General features: G+C 40.1%; 1 protein-coding gene across 2 annotated transcripts in view; it reads left to right on the top strand.

Moving 5' to 3' along the window:
- Positions 1-17,519, top strand: part of ARHGEF28 (Rho guanine nucleotide exchange factor 28) — a 256,291-nt gene that overhangs the window by 156,801 nt on the left and 81,971 nt on the right. For both annotated transcript variants that reach the window (XM_082834982.1, XM_082834981.1), the window contains 6 exons: positions 1,526-1,568; positions 5,946-6,069; positions 6,407-6,539; positions 14,306-14,361; positions 15,438-15,486; positions 17,359-17,503. In XM_082834982.1, coding sequence (XP_082691108.1) covers positions 1,526-1,568; positions 5,946-6,069; positions 6,407-6,539; positions 14,306-14,361; positions 15,438-15,486; positions 17,359-17,503 — 550 coding nt within the window. The remainder of the gene's footprint in view (positions 1-1,525; positions 1,569-5,945; positions 6,070-6,406; positions 6,540-14,305; positions 14,362-15,437; positions 15,487-17,358; positions 17,504-17,519) is intronic.

Raw genomic sequence — 17,519 nt, 5'->3', positions numbered from 1 at the left:
TTGTTATAAATCCTCTTTCAATGAGTTTTGAATAGTTCTAAAATTTTTTTTCTATTTGAACAGAGTCCAAGTCTTCCTTCCTCAGTGGAAAATGCCCGTAAATGAGCTATTGATATAATACAGATATACAGAGACAGGATAGTCTTTCAGTCCTTTTTTATACTTATTTGTGATGTCCTCTCTTTCTTGTCACTTTCAGAGGGTTACTTACGATCATTTATCATGCTTTTGTTGTTGTTTTTGAGGGGGCCAAGAGTACAATGGTGGCAACTTTATTATTTAATGCTTTTTATATATAAAACAAAATCCAATCCTATATTTCCCTTGGGTACATCATGGATTTAGATAGAAAGGAATATTCTGCATGTTAAAATGATAATTACAGCATCACCAAAATGGACAAAAGTGCTCTACACTTAAAAATTTGAGGAGTGAAGTGAATGTACTTTTGAAAATTATTGTGCACTGATGGATGGAATCCTGTTAGACTTTGTCCAGTTGTCTGAGTCTGATTCTGTTACTTTATTAGCTTGATTATTTGGGATATATGGCTTATTCTCCTGACACCTCAGTCTGTATACAAAAAGGATAATGATTTCTGCCCATGACTTAATTTGAAGAATATTTAATGGCAATAAAATAAAAGTCTTCGAATTCTTCAGAGTAGGTTTTCTGTTACCTACAAGATAGTCTTGGGTTCAACATTGATATTTCCACATTTCAGGAGATATGTATTCATTAGTTTTCCCCTGTATATATCTGGCCCATCTCCCTTTGCAACCTAGTTTTGCCTCTTCACTCTTCCGGATTGTAACGGTAAAGGATTTGTCCCCGCTCTGTAGATGGTGTGCTCCACAGTGGCCGTTCCCTCCTTCAGTCTCTCTCACTGTCTAAATCAGTGTCTCTGCTCCATCCCTGTAGTAAGTACTCCGGTTTGGGAAACAAGATGGCGCTACGCTGCATGCATGAGCCTGCCCCTTCTACCCAGCCACCCCAGTCCAATGGAGGAGGGGCTCTCCCTTTTTTATGAGCCACAAAGCACATCTCCGAACTGGCTGCTCTGTAAAGGCATTACAGCTACATTAAAATGGACTCTTCCTTAGGCTGGCCTTCAAGACTTTTCTTTTAAGCTTTGCTAAAAAGCCGCTAAGATATTTATTGATTCTGTACGTTGGGGAATTAGTGTTACGAATAAGGGATGACGCTCTGGTGAGAAATATCCAGAAACATAAAACTGATTTTCTGCGTTTCTGAAAATGTTTGCTGCCCCTTGCTGAGGCTAACTTAGTTCACAAAATCATTAAATGTTTCCCTGCGTTGGCCTCCTCCCCGTTCTCTCCAAATTAGGGAAGGTGATAAAAATATCCAGAGCAATGCCCTAGTTCTATAAAATGACTTTTTTCATTATTTTCTAACTGGTGGTATGTGTAATGATAATGTACGGTTGAGTGTGTGCGCTTCAGACTAACACACGACTGCTAGGTTGTCTGCCTTCGTTTTCATTTTATCGTTCTGTGTCTTGTAGAGCAAAGAGCTTACAGCTTACCGGAGCCACCAAGAGAAAAAAGGTATTTTAACCCTTCCAAATTTCCTGAGGGACTGCTTGATCCATCTTTGGAAATGTGTGCACATCATTTTTGATACCTGTTCAATAGTTTGTGAGACGTTTCTGCCTAATGAGCCTGCCTGAATCCTTTGTACCCTTTGTGATCTGTATGGATGTAGGTTTGCCAGCTGTTCCTTTCAGTCCCCAGATGAACAGGCCTCAGGACCGGGGACAGAGTAGTCTGGGGTTATTTTCAAAGCCAAACACTTCCAATGTACAGCAGCATGCGGAGCCGTGTGAGACCACCTGCTTTAGAAAGGTATCAGGTTCTCACCAGGTCTGTCCACTATGACAGGAAGACTTCTTGTGGTAACAGACCCCCGGGGTCAGTTTTAGAAAGTGCCTAAACATCTCTGCTGTCTGTCGTTGTAGAGTATCGCTTAGAAGTGTTAAGTGTGAAACAAAGAATAAACGATGCAGAAAGTACTTTGAGCGTTATGAGTTTTCTGATTAATATGAAGATTTGAAAGCTGTATGCCTAAGCTGCTCTTTTCCCTAGAAGGTAAAACTGTCCTTAGAGTAAAACTTGGGCAGCTGACTAGCAACAGGCTGGATTGCTGTGCTCTGTTGGTCTTGAGAAACTAACTGCTCGTGAATCACACTGTGAAATAGCCCTGGGGTTATGTCAGAAATGGTATAAGTGCTTGGCTTTGAGAGACCATGGGAAAAGGAGGAAAATGGTTTTAATTTGGGTGCTATTAATGCTCAAACTCTGAAACCTTTTACCATATAGATCAAGAGGGATTATTTTGCTTTAAATCTTGGACTGAAAGTATGAAGAAGAAGGAAAAAAAAAAAATCTCCTTTTGCTCATTCCTATTTTTTGGAGACCAGAATAGAAATTCTGAAACGATAAAACAGAGGAAGACTAAGAATGCCCTTTGAGAATAAGCTGCTGATGAAAGGACATCAGGGCAATGATGATGGTGACAGCGGGAGCAGCAGCAACTGACCGTTGTTGGGTGTTTTTATGTGCCTGGCACTGTTTTAAGCTGCTTACGTTTATTACTTCATTTAAGCGATTTGTTGACTAAGTCTGGAATTTGTTCATCATTCTGGTCATCGTTCTGGTTAGAAGTCTTATCCTTGCTATCTTTTTAACAATTGGAGAAGTAATAGACTGATTGTAAGGATTTTTTAAAAATCAAAAATATTTTCCATTAAGAGAGGGATTTAAGACTGGAAGAGCCAATGTCAGAATTGGTTAAATATTAGCCTATAAAATGTGTTAACTGGGATGAGATGTATAGGGCTGTATTGGATGGGATGAATATTTTTCTCATATTCCTCATTCTTGTTTTCTTCTTCCTGTTCTTGGGTCTGTCTTGGGTCTGCATCCCGAAAGCATCTGACTTTCTTAGTCATATCCCCTGGTGTATCTAGTAGAGTAGATATTCCATCTCCCCTACTATGTTCCTGATACCTTGTTGGATACACCAGTAAGGTCCCTGGCTAGACCTAATGCTTTGCTTTGGTCATGCTATAGACATTTACTTGGGGGTTTGCCTTCTTTGGAATTCCCTTATTTATGTTGATCACTTCGTTTCTGGAAAAGAGTGCAGCCAGCTAAAAGGGGGGCTCACTCCAGACCTTGCAGGCTCATTCTTACAGGAGCAAGCACTTCATCTATCCCATCTTAGGATTATATGGTACAACTCAGTTATTTTATTGCCACCATCTATCTTAAATCTGATACATCTGTTACCTTTTATTTTTTTTAAGAAAATGAGAATCTGGCTGTTCAAAGTTGAAGTTTCACCTGCGTCAGTTTTCAATTTGGATAGTTGGAGCTTTTTAAATACTTAGATGCCCAGTTCTTTTAAAAAATAGGTTATAGATATAATAGGTTAAGGATTAAGATGTCGAGGCTATATCCATATTATTAAGATACTTAAAATATCTGTTTACCTATCGAAAAGGTAATGCCAAGAATCTCTGAAGAATGGGGCCTGTAAAACTTTATTGTGGGCAATTCCATTGGTCATCAAATTGATAATAGAATTAGGCATTCTTGTTCTGGGATGTTGAAAGAGTTTAAGTAAATTTTTCCAGATTCTTATAAATTGAAAAGCTGTTTACATTCTGTTGTGAAATCAGTTGAGGATTTTTCCTTTCTGAGTTCTTCTCTAAAGTACCTAATTTTTACGTAAGTGAATACCACATAGTTAAATTAGATTTGAAACATGGAATCAACCAACCTTCTACATCTGCCCAGAAGTTACACTGTGTTTCCCATTGTGATAATCTGAAAGTGGGTCATGTCTATGATATTCACGTGTCTACCAGGTTAGATGATTCAGAGTTTTTAATATTTAGTGTTTCAGTTTTTTGTTTGTTTTGTTTACTTTGTCATCTTGGTTCTTGTCAACCTTTGGAATTAAAGATTAAGTGGTATGATTTTATGTCTTTTTTTAAAAATAAATTGCAGTGCATCTGTAGGTTTTAAATCAAAACTGTAACATTGTTCTTGATACAGTCTTCTGTAGCATAGGGAGTTGGGAGTAGAGTCTGGTAAACAGGAACTCATTTTCTTTCATTTGAGAGAGTGTAGTTGTGTTCCTGCTGGGAAGTAGGGGAGAGGACTTCTTCACCTCAAAAATCGCATTGACCTTATCATTCTTCAATTCTGAGATTTAGGTTTCCGCCCCATATTTTTCTTCTCTTAGACATTGGGTGGCTCTTGGTGGGGTTCCAAAAAGTGTTCCAGAGAGGATTCTTTCTCAGCTGTCAAGTGTGCTTTTTTCCCCATTCCAAAAGTGAGCCTGTTGAATATTATTCCACGAGTTTTGCAAATTAGGATGCTTAAGACACAAGAGGTATGGAAATTTGCAGATATATTAACCAGTGATTTATCTAAGAAGGTGGCTGTGGAAGTAGAAAGGAAATAAGAGGGTCTCAGTTCCTTGTGTTATTCTGAGTAGTGCAGGGCACTTTCACTTCTGTTTTCCATCTTTCCTTTCTAACTTTTTCAACTGTTTTCTCTCAGTAGCAAACCCAATTTCATGAACTGTGCAGGGTTCGAGTGGCAGGACACCCACTGTCCTGACTATACCTGAGGTAGCTCTGAAGTAATTTATTATTTATGCTAAATGCATTCACTGAGGTTTGAACTCTCAATTATCTAATATAGAGGTCAAATAACTTAGTTTTGTTTAATATGTACCAGTTAAGTACTTATTATATTTAAGCATGAGAAAGGGCCTTAGAAATAACTTAGTCTTTGATCAGATGAGGAAAACTGAAGTCCTAGAAGTTGTCTTTTAAGTCGTTTTTGTAAAATGTAATCATATGTATTTTGGTGCATATCAATAGTATGATTGCTTTTGAAGGTATTTCCCAGAGATGAATGTATTAGCCACTAAGGCTGACAAGTAAGAAGTTTGAGGGATAGGAGAGACATGGGTTATGAAATGTTCATTTTGGAAATTGTCTACAGAAGTGTTATCTGGTTTGACGTGATACTTTTGTTGGTCTTTAATATATTCACTCTTTCTTTCTTTCTTTGGAATAATATTAGAATACAAGACCATCAGAGAAAGTTCTAGGGGAAATATAAAAGTTCCAGGGAAATATCCTCTTCATAGCTGGGACTTTTTTTTCCCCTAAAGAATGATTCTGTGGATTAGAGGAAAATCAGTGATGTTCAGTGTGTTCACAGGTTGGGTACAATTACCTCTAACTTGCCTCTTATTTGGGGGGAATTTCCACAATGTTCTCTCCTTTGCAACCTAGAGTCTCAGATTGCAAATAGCCTGATTGAGTGGGGGAGATGGAACCATGAGGCAGACAGTCTGTTTCTCAGGCTGTATTGACAAAGGAAATGTGTGTCTGCTGAGTATTATCTCTGTTCTAAAAATAAATAAAATCCAGTTTGATGTCGTTGGTTATTTGGCTTCTATGTGCTAGGAAAATTCTATTAGTGTAGTAAACAGGGAGATGAATGTTTTCAGAGTAAAATTATAAGTGTAAGATTTCCTTTCTTTCTCTAATATTTTAATATGAAAATTTTAAAGTATGCAGAAAAGCTGAAAGAATTATATATTAGAATACCTATTTCCACCACTTAGATTCTGTAAGTGTTAACATTGTGAGATAGTTGCTTTTTCATGCACTTATCCACCTATTCATCTATAAGATATATTTTTAGTAGTTTCTATCCTTATCTTTAGAATAACCATTAAAGCCTGAAAAATATATATGTGTAAAAATAATATGTACAAAATACATCTGTGTGTTTGTATACACACACACACATACATACACACACATCTGTGTGACTGCTCTCTTTTGCTCCCTCTGGTAAGTTGTATAAGCTGTGATAACAGATTCTTTTTTGTAGAATTCAGGAAGAAGAATGGGATAAATACATCATACCTGCCAAATCAGAGTCTGAAAAGTACAAAGTGAGCCGAACTTTCAGCTTCCTCATGAACAGGATGACCAGCCCTCGGAATAAATCTAAGGTAATTAAGGTTTTATGCCTATCGTCTATAAAGCGTAGATGCTCAGTTTCTGAGCAATTAGTATAGTTTCCACTTTCCCTTTAAAATCATTTACCTTAGGTTTTGTACACACATATTTAAAAACCTCTGTATTCCTTATGGGGTATTGTCCAAGTCATTGAAAATACTGAGACCACTTCATCCTGGGTGCTGTTACATTTTGGCATTATCCCACTTCTTGGTGTGTGGCCCTTCTGTCCTGATAGAACACGTAGAGACTTTGTATGACTTTTGTAAGTCGATTGGCTCTGAGCATTTCTCTTTTCTCCCCACTTTGCTGCTGCTGCCACATCTAAAGACAAAAGGCAAGGATGCCAAAGACAAAGAGAAACTGAGTCGACATCAGTTTGTCCCTGGAACATTTTCTGGGACTCTACAGTGTTTGGTTTGTGATAAAACGCTCCTGGGGAAAGAGTCGTTCCAGTGTTCCAGTAAGTTCTCGGGCCCCATGTGTGCTGTCTTCGTGCGTGCTTTGCCTCCCCAAACAGTAAGCTCCCTGAGAATACTGCCAGTGCTAAGTGTGTTCATGTAGACTTTTGTTTTCATGCCTGTGTGTGGTTTCATCAGCAAGCAATGACCCAGGATGGTTGAGTCAGTACTTTGTGTCCACAGGCGATAGTCTCTCCTAGAACCCAGACTGTTACACCTCACTGCCTTCTGATGTCTCCACTTGGATGTCTGAACAACATCTCAAATGGAGCTCCGTTCTCCCCCTTCTGTGCCCACCTACAAACTGACCCTCTCAGTTTAATGGCAGTTCCATGATTCCAGCCAAATGCTCGTGCCAAAAACCTTGGAGTATTTCTCTATACCTCTCTTTCTCTCAGTCCCACACTCTTCAGCATTCCTCTTGGCTCTGTCTTCAAAATGTATGTGGAAGTCAGCCTCTTCTCACCCCTGCCACTGTTATCACCCTGGTCTAAGGCCATCATTTCAGTAGCTTTGCAACTGGTCTCCTTGTGCTTTTACTGCAAAAAGCATAGTTCTCAAAATCTCAGTCCGAGCGAGTTTGTCAAGGCATTTGTCCTTGTGTTCCGGATCCTCCCATGGCTTCCTGTCATCCTGAGGATGGCCAGAGCCCTGACAGTGGCTGCAAGGCCCCCATGATCTCTCCTGTCATCCACTCCTCCCACTCTTCTGCTTCAGTCCCTCTGGCATCTTTGCTGTTCTTCCAATACTCCGGGCGTCAGGCATGCTCCTGCCATGGGGCCTTTCCTGCGGTTCGCTCTGCCTGCAGTGCTCTCCCCTCAGTTAGCTGTGTGGTTTGTCCCCTCACCTCCTTCAGGTCTGCTTCAGATAACACCCCCCAGTCAGGCCTTTCTTGACCACCCTCTGCTTGGCTCATTTGCCCCCTTTTCCTCCTTTTTATCCCACTATAGCATTCAACATCATCTAACTTACTCTCTGTTCTGTTTGTCAATTTTATTATCTATCTCCTTCACTAGAATATAAACTCTACGAGGGATGGATTTTTGTCTGTTGATTTTGTTCTCTGCTATATCCACAGTGCCTAGAACAATGCTTTTGCATAGCAGGGGCTTAGTAAATATTTATGGAGTGAAAGAATATTTCAGTGCAAAAGAATTTAGGCCCAGGCAGGTGAAATCCATTTCATGGTGTTTGTTGGTGGCCAGAATTAGGGGAACATTTGGGGGGTGGGATGGGAGTACAAAGGGAGGTGAAGAGCAGAGGAAGGTTATAGGTAAAGTTCTTCATTAAATTCCTAGAAATGATTAAATTAAAAATTTAAATGTATCCATTCACACTGTCTTTAATGATGCCAGTTTCACTGCATGCTTGAACCTTGCTTTCCTTGGAGACTTGATTTCTTTCTTTTATGTGACCTGAGATAGCATCAAGCAAAATAATAATAATAATAAAACTACTCTAAAAAATAAGGTCTACTAATTAAAAAACAGATAGCATCAAGCAGTTCAGCTGTGATTTAATTTGCTAATTTTTTAGACGTTTGCCAAAAGTATTGTTTGTGGATTTTTTTTTTAAACATTCATTTTATTTATTTATTTGGCTGTGCTGGGTCTCAGCCGCGGCACACAGGATGTTTCAGTGGCGGCATGCGGGATCTTTTTAGTTGTGGAATGTGGGGTCTTTAGTTGCGGCATGTGAGATCTCCAGTTGTGGCATGCGAACTCTCAGTTGTGGCTTGTGGGATCCAGCTCCCCGACCAGGGATGGAACCTGGGACCCCTGCCCTGGGAGCGTGGAGTCCCAGCCACTGGACCACCAGGGAAGTCCCTGTTCATGGGTTGTTAATGGCTTGCCCCCATGTCAGCAGTCAGTTTATGGGTTTGATGGCATATGTTTCATCGGTTGTGGCTCTTTTCTTGTTCATAGGGCTGGATCTCTTCAGCTGTACCCCCCAGCCACATCCATGACCTTTCTCTCCCCTCATTTTAAGACAAACTCCTCAAGTTGGGCAACCTCCGCTCACTGCTCTGACGTCTCTTCCTGCCACTTCTTCCTTAACCATCTGATTTTGGCCTCTGTTCCCACTACTTAACAGATGTCTTGCCCTTGACCTTAGCATCTTTCCTCGTTACTGTTCTCAGACTCACTGATCTCTCTCCTGTTTCCATGTTTATTGTCCCTTTGTGTAGGTAGATGTCCTCTTTTCCATGGCACACTACTCTTCTGTTTACCACCTGTATTGTCTCCTTTCTCCTAGCTTTGAGTACCCTCCAAACTCAGTTCTTGGGCATCTGTTCTTTTCTCGGTATTGTTTCTAAGTATAGTCATCCAGTCTTTTGTTCTAAAATACTGTACTTAAGCCTGTTCTTCCCAGATTCACGTCTTTATCGCTCACTTTCTAATTCCATATTTCTGGTTGCCAAGAGAGGCTGAGCCCCCATGTAACTTGTGGCTATATTTGAGCATTATGGCAGAGCTACAGTGTAAACCAAGACTGTCCCGGGCACACCCTGTCTGTGGGCATCATGACCCAAAGATCTTGTCTCCCAGACCAACGTGTCTAACACCGACCTTACAGTCCACGTGCAGAAGGCTGTTCTTGCTGTGTTGATGGTACCAGCTCGAATGTTGGGCATGTTAACTCCCAGTTCCTCTTCCTCCTGGCACCCCAGTCCACGTGGTCCCTTTTTCATTTCTTCTCACTGTTCCTGCTCTGGTGGCTTCTCATCACCACCTCTGGACCGCGGACAGCAAACTGTTCTAGTTTCCCCCCTCTCTAGGTAGTTTCACTTACAATTCATTCTGGATACTTTCACCACCGTAATCTTAATGAAGCACTGCTTCCATCCGCACACATATGCTTGAGGACGTCTCTCTTTTTTGTTTATTGGACTAAGCCCAGGCTTTTCAGATGTGCATTCGGTTCTACCTGCATCCTGCCGGCTAGTCCTACGGTTACTTCCCTGTTCAGCCTTGGTTTACAACCAGAGGCCTTGCCAGGCCTGTTGTCTTTTCTCCCACTGTGTATGTTTTCCTGCCTCTGTTCCTTCACTTACGATAATCTCCTATCTCTCTGTTTTCCCTGCTCCTCTGCTTCATCCAGATTTCTTGCCTCTTCTTGGGAGGTCTTCCTTGACCACTGTGGCCTGAGTTCCTGCACATCACACTTAGGAGCTATTTATCCTATCCATTTTAATACTGGGGCATGTACAGCCTCTTCTGATTTTAACTACTAGCATAGACTTTATGTTCTTGGAGGTCTATAGTCACATAACGGTTCTTTTGTATCCCCTACAGCAGCTATCGCAAAGCCGGACCCTTAGACACTCATACGTAGTTAATGATTACTGAAAGCTTAGGGATCGCTGAAAGGCAAATTCTTGCAGTGCAGAATATGTTGGTTCATACTGAGTTGGTCAAGTGGATGGTCATGAAAGTTTTAGTGGAAGATGGAAATTGCTGAAAGTACATAGATTATATTTAGCTTTTAAAATGGTCATTAATTTTTTTAAAAAAGGCAGCGGAATTCATAGAAGATACAAGGTTTAAGGAGAAACAAAATTATCCAGACTTTTGCCACCTAGAGAAAATTGCTATTCATATTTTTATGGAATCCCTCCTAATCTCTAAAAAAGTCAGCTTTGTATGCTAATGTCTCATTCGATGATATCAGATGTGCTTAATTGTTCCTTACTTGTTGTGCATTTAAGTTTTTTCCCATTTCTTCACAACGTAAATAATGTTGCAAGGAGCATTCTTTTCCACATATCACTGCCCACATCTTTGATCATTGCCTTAGATTAAATTCTAGAATCAGTTTGAGTATATGTTTAATTTCCTCTTTAACCATAGTCTTTTAGAAGTTTTAAGAGTTACAGTTTTGGGGGGAGGGGAGTATTGGGCATTTAAACTTTGGTTATTAAGTTTTTTACATTGGGTAGGAGAATACAACGTTCAGACTGCCGTTATTGGTAAATAATCCTACTTCATGGTGTATTTTTAAATTGTGAATATTAATATTTCTAATCTTAAAAATACAATATGATATAAAACAAATAATATAAATATTCAAAATCTTGGTGTCTGTTTTCTTCTTTATTAAAGCCTGAGTTGCTAGTTTTCCGCAAATATTGTATTTCTATAAAATTCCTTGTTTATAAATAGATTTCACTACCTATATTTTGATGTTACATTATTTGATGCACAGAAGTTTAATCACAACCTCACTGCATGTTTAACTTTCATAAACTTAAAACTACCCTAATGCGGTTAAATGCCGTTTATAAGAATTTTACTTTGTTTAAAATTAATATTCTTCTTGCTTTCCTTTTGTTTGTATTTCTCTTACCTATTTCTGTGTTTTTAATTTGAGGCGTGTATCTTTAATCTAGCTATAGGTAATCTGTAATGTAACTGAGAGACCTTGTTTTATAAGGGTTTTTTCCTTATTTACATTTAATTTTACAACTGTCAACTATCTTTTATAGTTCTTTGCTGTTTTCCTTGATGTCTGGTTCAGCTATTTAGACCGTGTGTTGTTGTCTTTTATCTTCTTCAGGGATTGGGCAAGATATGCTCTTTTAATACTTAACTAATGATAACTTTAAGGCTGTGTGAGGCTTATTATTGAATACTCTTATTTCCCTTATAGTTACCCTTTTTTCCCCCTAGCCTCTGTGAGTATGCTGAATTCATTATTATTACTTTTATAATGTGTGTTTAATCTTTCAGGAATAATTTTCTATTTCAACAATAATTTGTATTCAGTTCTGTGTCTCCACTTAACGGTAATTTCTTAGATGTGATTCTTTGGCTTCAGTGCACGCTTTTGCTCTTTTTCTTTTTTCCCTTCAATAAAGCTGACCCATTCTGAACTCTTAATTTTGATTCTGCTTTTAATAGGCAATAGGATTTCAGGTAATTTTTTTTCCAAGAAGGTTATTGGAGTAATCTGTTTTCTGAAATCTTGTGTATCTAAGGGTATATCTTCGCTTCTTTCACACAATAAAACCAATTTTATCTGGCTAAGTAAATTCTTCAGTCAAACCTTTTCCCCTCAAGACTCTGCCAACAGTGGTCCCTTATATCTGGGCATTTAATATTATAGTACAGTAGAAAGTTCTGGGGCTGGCCTGTCCTCATTCCCTTGCTGGTAACCTGCTTTTTCTGCCTAGATGCTTGAGGACTTTTAATTTTTTGATCGTAGGGATATCGTCAGACTGTGTCTATAGAATAGGTATAATTTAATGATTTTTTCCTAGAAAACAGTAAGACCTTTTGATTTGCCTTTTTTGGTTCTTCTTAAGCTTTCTAAAAGTTTTTGTCAGTTGCGGCTGTCAGTTGTTATTTCTGACCTCATTTTTCTGATTTCTTCCTTAGAGAAGTGTGATCTGTTATCTGTCATATTTGTATGACATCTTGTTTGATAATTATACGCGTCTTTTTCTCCACATTCTGGAGGGACTCCTTCAAGTTTAATTTCATAGCACTGCTTTGATACTTTGTCACATCGAATCTTCTCAATTTGGTTTAAATTCCGCTCTCTTGCTCTTTTTTCTTCCTTGTAGTACTTTGTCGTCTCACAAAGCTCCGTTTCCCTGTCATCCTGTTGGCCTATGGTCACATCCTATACTCCCTTCACGGCCTTTTGGTCCTATTTTATGTCTGTTTTGTGTCTCTTAGGGAGGACACATTTCAAATATCCAAATTTTTCTTCTCCATTTCTGGATTTCATAATATTCAGTGGCTCCCTCTTCCTGTGAGTTTTCAGTATAACTTTGTTCTGTGGTACCTCCTAGCTTCTACTTTTTCCCTTATCCTTTCATTCTCTTGTTCTGGGGTGAGGAGAGAGCCACGCCATTTTGATGTTTGCCTGCAGGACCAGTACGTGGACCAGCCTGTCTTCTGCTCACTGGCCATTGAGGTGTTGGCTGGGTGCCGCCGAAGACCTACAGCGGGAGGAAGGTTGTGGGCTCAGCATCTTGCTCCATTCTCAAGGGGCTGCAGTCACTGTTTGACGGGCCTCAGTGAGCCCTGCTACCCTTGTGGAAGGATTTTTCTCCTGAAGTTTCTGATAAGCCTCTAGCTCCTCCATGTGCACTCAGCGTCTCGGGGTGGGGTGGGCAGGATGAGGCTGTGGTGGTAGGTGATGTGAAGGTGGGAGGGCAGAGGGGGCAAGAAGACAGCAGCCTGGCAGGAAGTAGTCCCCGTGCAGGGAGCTCTCTGAGCCTGCGGACACGAGGGGGCAGGCAAAGTGTTCCCTTACTTCTTTCAGTGAGATGCGGCCACGTTGTTTCGTGAAGTAAAATGTAGGCAAGCTGCTAACTTTTCTCTTTTAATTTGGTTTCCTCTAGTTAGTAGGAATTCTCTCGGAGCCTGACAGTACATTTTCTCTAGCATTGTTGTGCATTTTCTTTTTTTCCGTCTTCATAGGCGTTTTCCCTGGGGTGCGAGCAGGCAGTTGCCATATGTCAGAAGTCCCTTACTAATACAGGGCATATAGTAGTACATGAGTCCTCAGGCAGACACAGAAGTGTATGTCATGCATGATTTCACGTTTCGTAATCGATAAGACCCTGTGCAGAAGGAATCTAAGATATTAACAGTGCGACCGGCAGTTAAGTCTGTCCATACGGGAGTCGACTGTATTCATTGTACTGCACCATTTTATATAAGGGACTTGAGCGTCCCCAGGGGCTCCTAGAACCAGTCCCCCAAGGACACCGAGGAAGGGCTACAGAGGGTGTGCCCCCAACAGAACTTCAGGAAATTCTAAAGAATGTACTAAAAGCAATCCAGAAAAATGATGGGAGATGCGAGAAAGAATGAAGAACATTGACAGCGTAAAACAATAATACTGTCCGCTGGGCTTAAACCAGCAAGATGAACACCTAAGAGGGAGAGGAAGTGACGTTCATATATTCAAATATCCTTGTGTGGTTTGAAGGACCGTAAAGCTATTCATTTCAGATTTTACTAAGTTAAATATGAATGTCAAAATATCTAGGGTAAAAATTATTAAGCTAAAAATATGTCCCATACTTGTAAAAATTAAGAAAGTAATTAGAAAAAATATTTAATTGATCCAAAAAAGGCCAGAGAGGAATAAAAATAGAAAAGAAAGCAATATAAAGCACAAAGTAAATGGACTAAATAATCCAAAGAGAGCGCTGATTACCATATAAATTGTAAAAGGGTATATAAAATACAAATTACTAAAAATATTAATTTAAAAAGGACAAAGAGGGAACTCCCTGGCGGTCCAGTGGTTAGGACTCCGTGCTCTCACTGCAGGGACCGGGTTCGATCCCTGGTCAGGCAACTAAGATCCCACAAGCCACTCGACCAAAAAACAAACAAACAAAAAACAGATTGTCAGAATAGATTATAGAAAATACAGCGTTATATTACTGACAAGAAATATCTAAAGGTTTAATTTTCAGAAAGATCTAAAGTAGAGGAATGCAAAAGGTTAAGGATACACTTGTATTTCGACAAACTAAGGGAAAGAAAGCAAATGTAGCCATGTTATTATCAGGCAGGCAAAATAGAATTTAATGCAAAAAGCGTTACTAGGTGTTCTGCTCCGGTGGTGGGGCTACATGTGATTTAAATATTTTTTCTTTCCTTTTTAAGTTTTCTGAATATTTTTAATGTTTATGTGTTATTTTTATAATGACCCTTAAAAGCATGATGTAGTCGTATGCATTTCACTCTGCAGATTAACTTAAATAAGATGGACACTTTTCTATCTTTTCCTTTTGTTCCAGACTGTAATGCAAATGTACATAAGGGCTGTAAAGATGCCGCCTCTCCGTGTACCAAGGTAATCTCTCAGTCGTGTGTGAATGTCACACGCTTGTATGCAGCTTGTTGCTTCATGTTATCTGTTTAGGTTTTTAGATTTACTAGTTATTACTGTCCAGATTTATTTTTCAAGTGGTCGTTGTGGTGATAAAATAACACATGCTCAAAGTGTATACCTATTCAGTTAGCTATGCACTTGTAGAAGTAGAGGGAACGCTCCATTTGCATTACATGGTGTGGGTGGGTTAGGCTTTCTGTCAGGACCTGCTTGGTTTACCAGTGCAAACCCTGAGCATATGTAAATGAAGTCTAGAGCAGTAATTCTCAAACATCAGCACACATCAGATTCACCTGGAGGGCCTGTTAAAACACGGATATCTGGGCCCCGCTCCCAGAATTCCTCATCCAGTAGGTCTGGGTGGATTCTGAGAATTTGCATTTCAAACATGTTCCCAGGTGACGCTGCTGATCCTGGGACCACAGTGTAAGGCCCACTGGACTAGAGGAATGTTCTCTGTGTTTGGGGGTGGGCTTGAGTGGATGGAGGTATTTATCATTGCGTTCCTTTGTCTCCCACTCTAAAGCCATGCCAGAAATGCACATGAGTGAGCGTGATGATCCTTCAGAGGGAAGCATGGAGTCCCCAACTCTGTGTTACTTGAAACACACATTGTGTCAGGTCACAGAGTTGAGGATGACATTTCAGTGCTCAAGGTCATTGTGTCCTGTAGGCGGGAGGAATAGCCAGGAACAGAAAGAACAAGTAGGAGAAAGGCAGCGCTGATAAGAACTCCTTTTTGAGCCTGGGTTTGCACACAGGAACTGGAGATTTTCGGTTACATCGGGCTTTTACTAAAGCTGGGATCTTGCTGAGACGTGCTCGTGAGGCACACCTTCCTTATAACTTGCTCATCTCATTGTCATCACATTTTTCTCTTTGTTGTGTTTTATGTCTTTTGCTTTGAATTCCTCTGTTTGAAATAAAATAACAAAGAAAATGGTATAGATGAGAAGCCTGTTCTGTGTAACTGTGGACATTCTTGTAGTCCAGTGGTGCTTTGATCTTACTTTTTGCGTTTCTAATGTTCTTTACAGAAATTCCAAGTGAAATATAATAAGAACAAACCGCAGACCATCCTTGGAAGTAAGTGATGTGGAAAATGGCAAGAACTTTTTTCAGTTTCATACATACACACATTTTTTCCAATGTCAAATACCCCATCCTTTTGTTCTCTCATTTGCCCAATTATTGCTTCTTTCATAGCATATGCTGGGTGTAATTGGCATAATTTTTAGTTATACAAAGAAGTCAAGAATGTCATAAACTCTGGCAGACTGCTAGCCTTTGTGCTACACGTACTGTATGATCTTTATATTAGGGAAGGCTGAATGGAGGAGGTATTATGATGTTGCCTCAATTTTAAGATGCGAACTAGTGTAATACGCACTGCGCTATTGATAACAGCCTCTTGGGGGAAAAGAGAAACACTACATTACATGTACATAATTTTATGTTTTCCTAGCAGTGGCACATGTTTATCTTGACCAATACATACCATATGCTTCTTAAGAATCACAAAGTTAGGAAAAAGTCTTCAAGCTGAGAATCTATAGATTCTTATCAGTCTCTGTTGCTCCTTATCAGAGCAACCTGATACTTTTTAGTAGCCTTGCCTGAGGCTGTGATCTCATCAGCTGCATTAGGATGGCAGTTGAAATTTCAGGGCATACCTGAGTTTTGTTTGCATACGCTTAAACTCAGTGGTTCTCTTTTTCTTGAATTAATACATTGTTGAAATGTAAACAATTTCTCTTAGATAATTGGCAGTCCCTGACAGTCTTTACATTGCTCGGGAGGATAAGTCACACCACTGAGTGAAAATCCTTTGATTTGATGTGAGCAATTTTGCAATTTCTTTGGCCTCAAATATCACATAGCTTGCCTTGTGGCAGGCGTTTTAAGTTTGTGGTCACTTTTCACTTCAATGCTGCCATAGTGTGACCAGTGTTTTAAAAGCCACTTGAATCGGGCGGTCAATGAAATATGCAAATTAATGGTGACGTGTGACTGTGTGTGATGTTACACAAGGGTAAACTAGTGCAGGCAGTAACAAGTGTGACATTGTTTACTCCCCTGCTTCTTCACCAGAAGTCCTTTCGACCTCAGTTGGAACGTACTTCTCAATTTCATAAGGTTAAGCATGAAAATAATTTAAAAGCATCTTAGAATTGATAGAATACCATCTGTTCCTCCTCTTAACTTAGGAATAACATTAAATCATACATGTGTAGAATCCTTTGTAATATCTTAGGCTCCCATATAAGTATTTTTCCCCTTTACTTAAGAAAGGTGTGTGCCAAGCACATAATATCATAGAATTGAAATATTTTCAGAGAGTCACTTTTTAATACACATCAAATGTAAATGCGTGGATGCCCATAACATTTCAAACTGACCAGAAAGGTACTGAGGCATCATTTCATTTTCCACATGTGAGAGAGAACAGCCCAGCTTGGCTTGAAGGTTTCATCTGCCTGACATTCTTATACCATAAAGAACAGACGCCCCAGCATTGTTCCAATCTGTTTACATGCTCTGTGTGTGTGTGTATGCTTGTTTATACACACAGCGTACGTTCTAGTAATAGTGCTAATAACACCTTGTATCTAATTAAAGCTGGCTCTAGGGAGAACACGCAGTGGTTTATGGGCAAGCAGTCCCAGTGTTTCCCCATTCCATTTTCTTGTCTGTTTGTGTAATGCCAGCCACCCACAGTCTCCAAGTGGATATGCTGAAGCAGGCCTGCAGCCTGGGTACCAGGAGGGTGTGAACTGGAAGGGACATTTGAAGCAGGTGTTGGGATGTGGCAGGGAGACTAGTTTCAAGTCTGGGCTTGTGACACATTAGAAGTGGCCATTGGAGTGTTCGGCTTTCTGGCTTTTAAGAGACCATCTTTACTCGCTGGGATTACTGCCTGCTATGGAAACCTCATGAAGCATCCATTCTGATTTCCAGATTCTTCATTTAGAGACGTCCCACCGCCTGGGCTCTCCTTGCACCCTTCCTCCTCCATGCCTGTTGGGTTGCCGACGGGGAGGAAGGAAGCAGCAGGGCAAGTCCATCCATTGTCCAGAAGCGTTCCAGGCATCACCTTGGAAAGGTAAGGCTCAGTGTGG

The sequence above is a fragment of the Leucopleurus acutus genome (genome assembly GCF_964270905.1).
Source record: "Leucopleurus acutus genome assembly, chromosome: 3".
Taxonomy (NCBI): Eukaryota; Metazoa; Chordata; class Mammalia; order Artiodactyla; family Delphinidae; genus Leucopleurus; species Leucopleurus acutus.
This window is presented reverse-complemented; position numbering and strand designations above follow the sequence as displayed.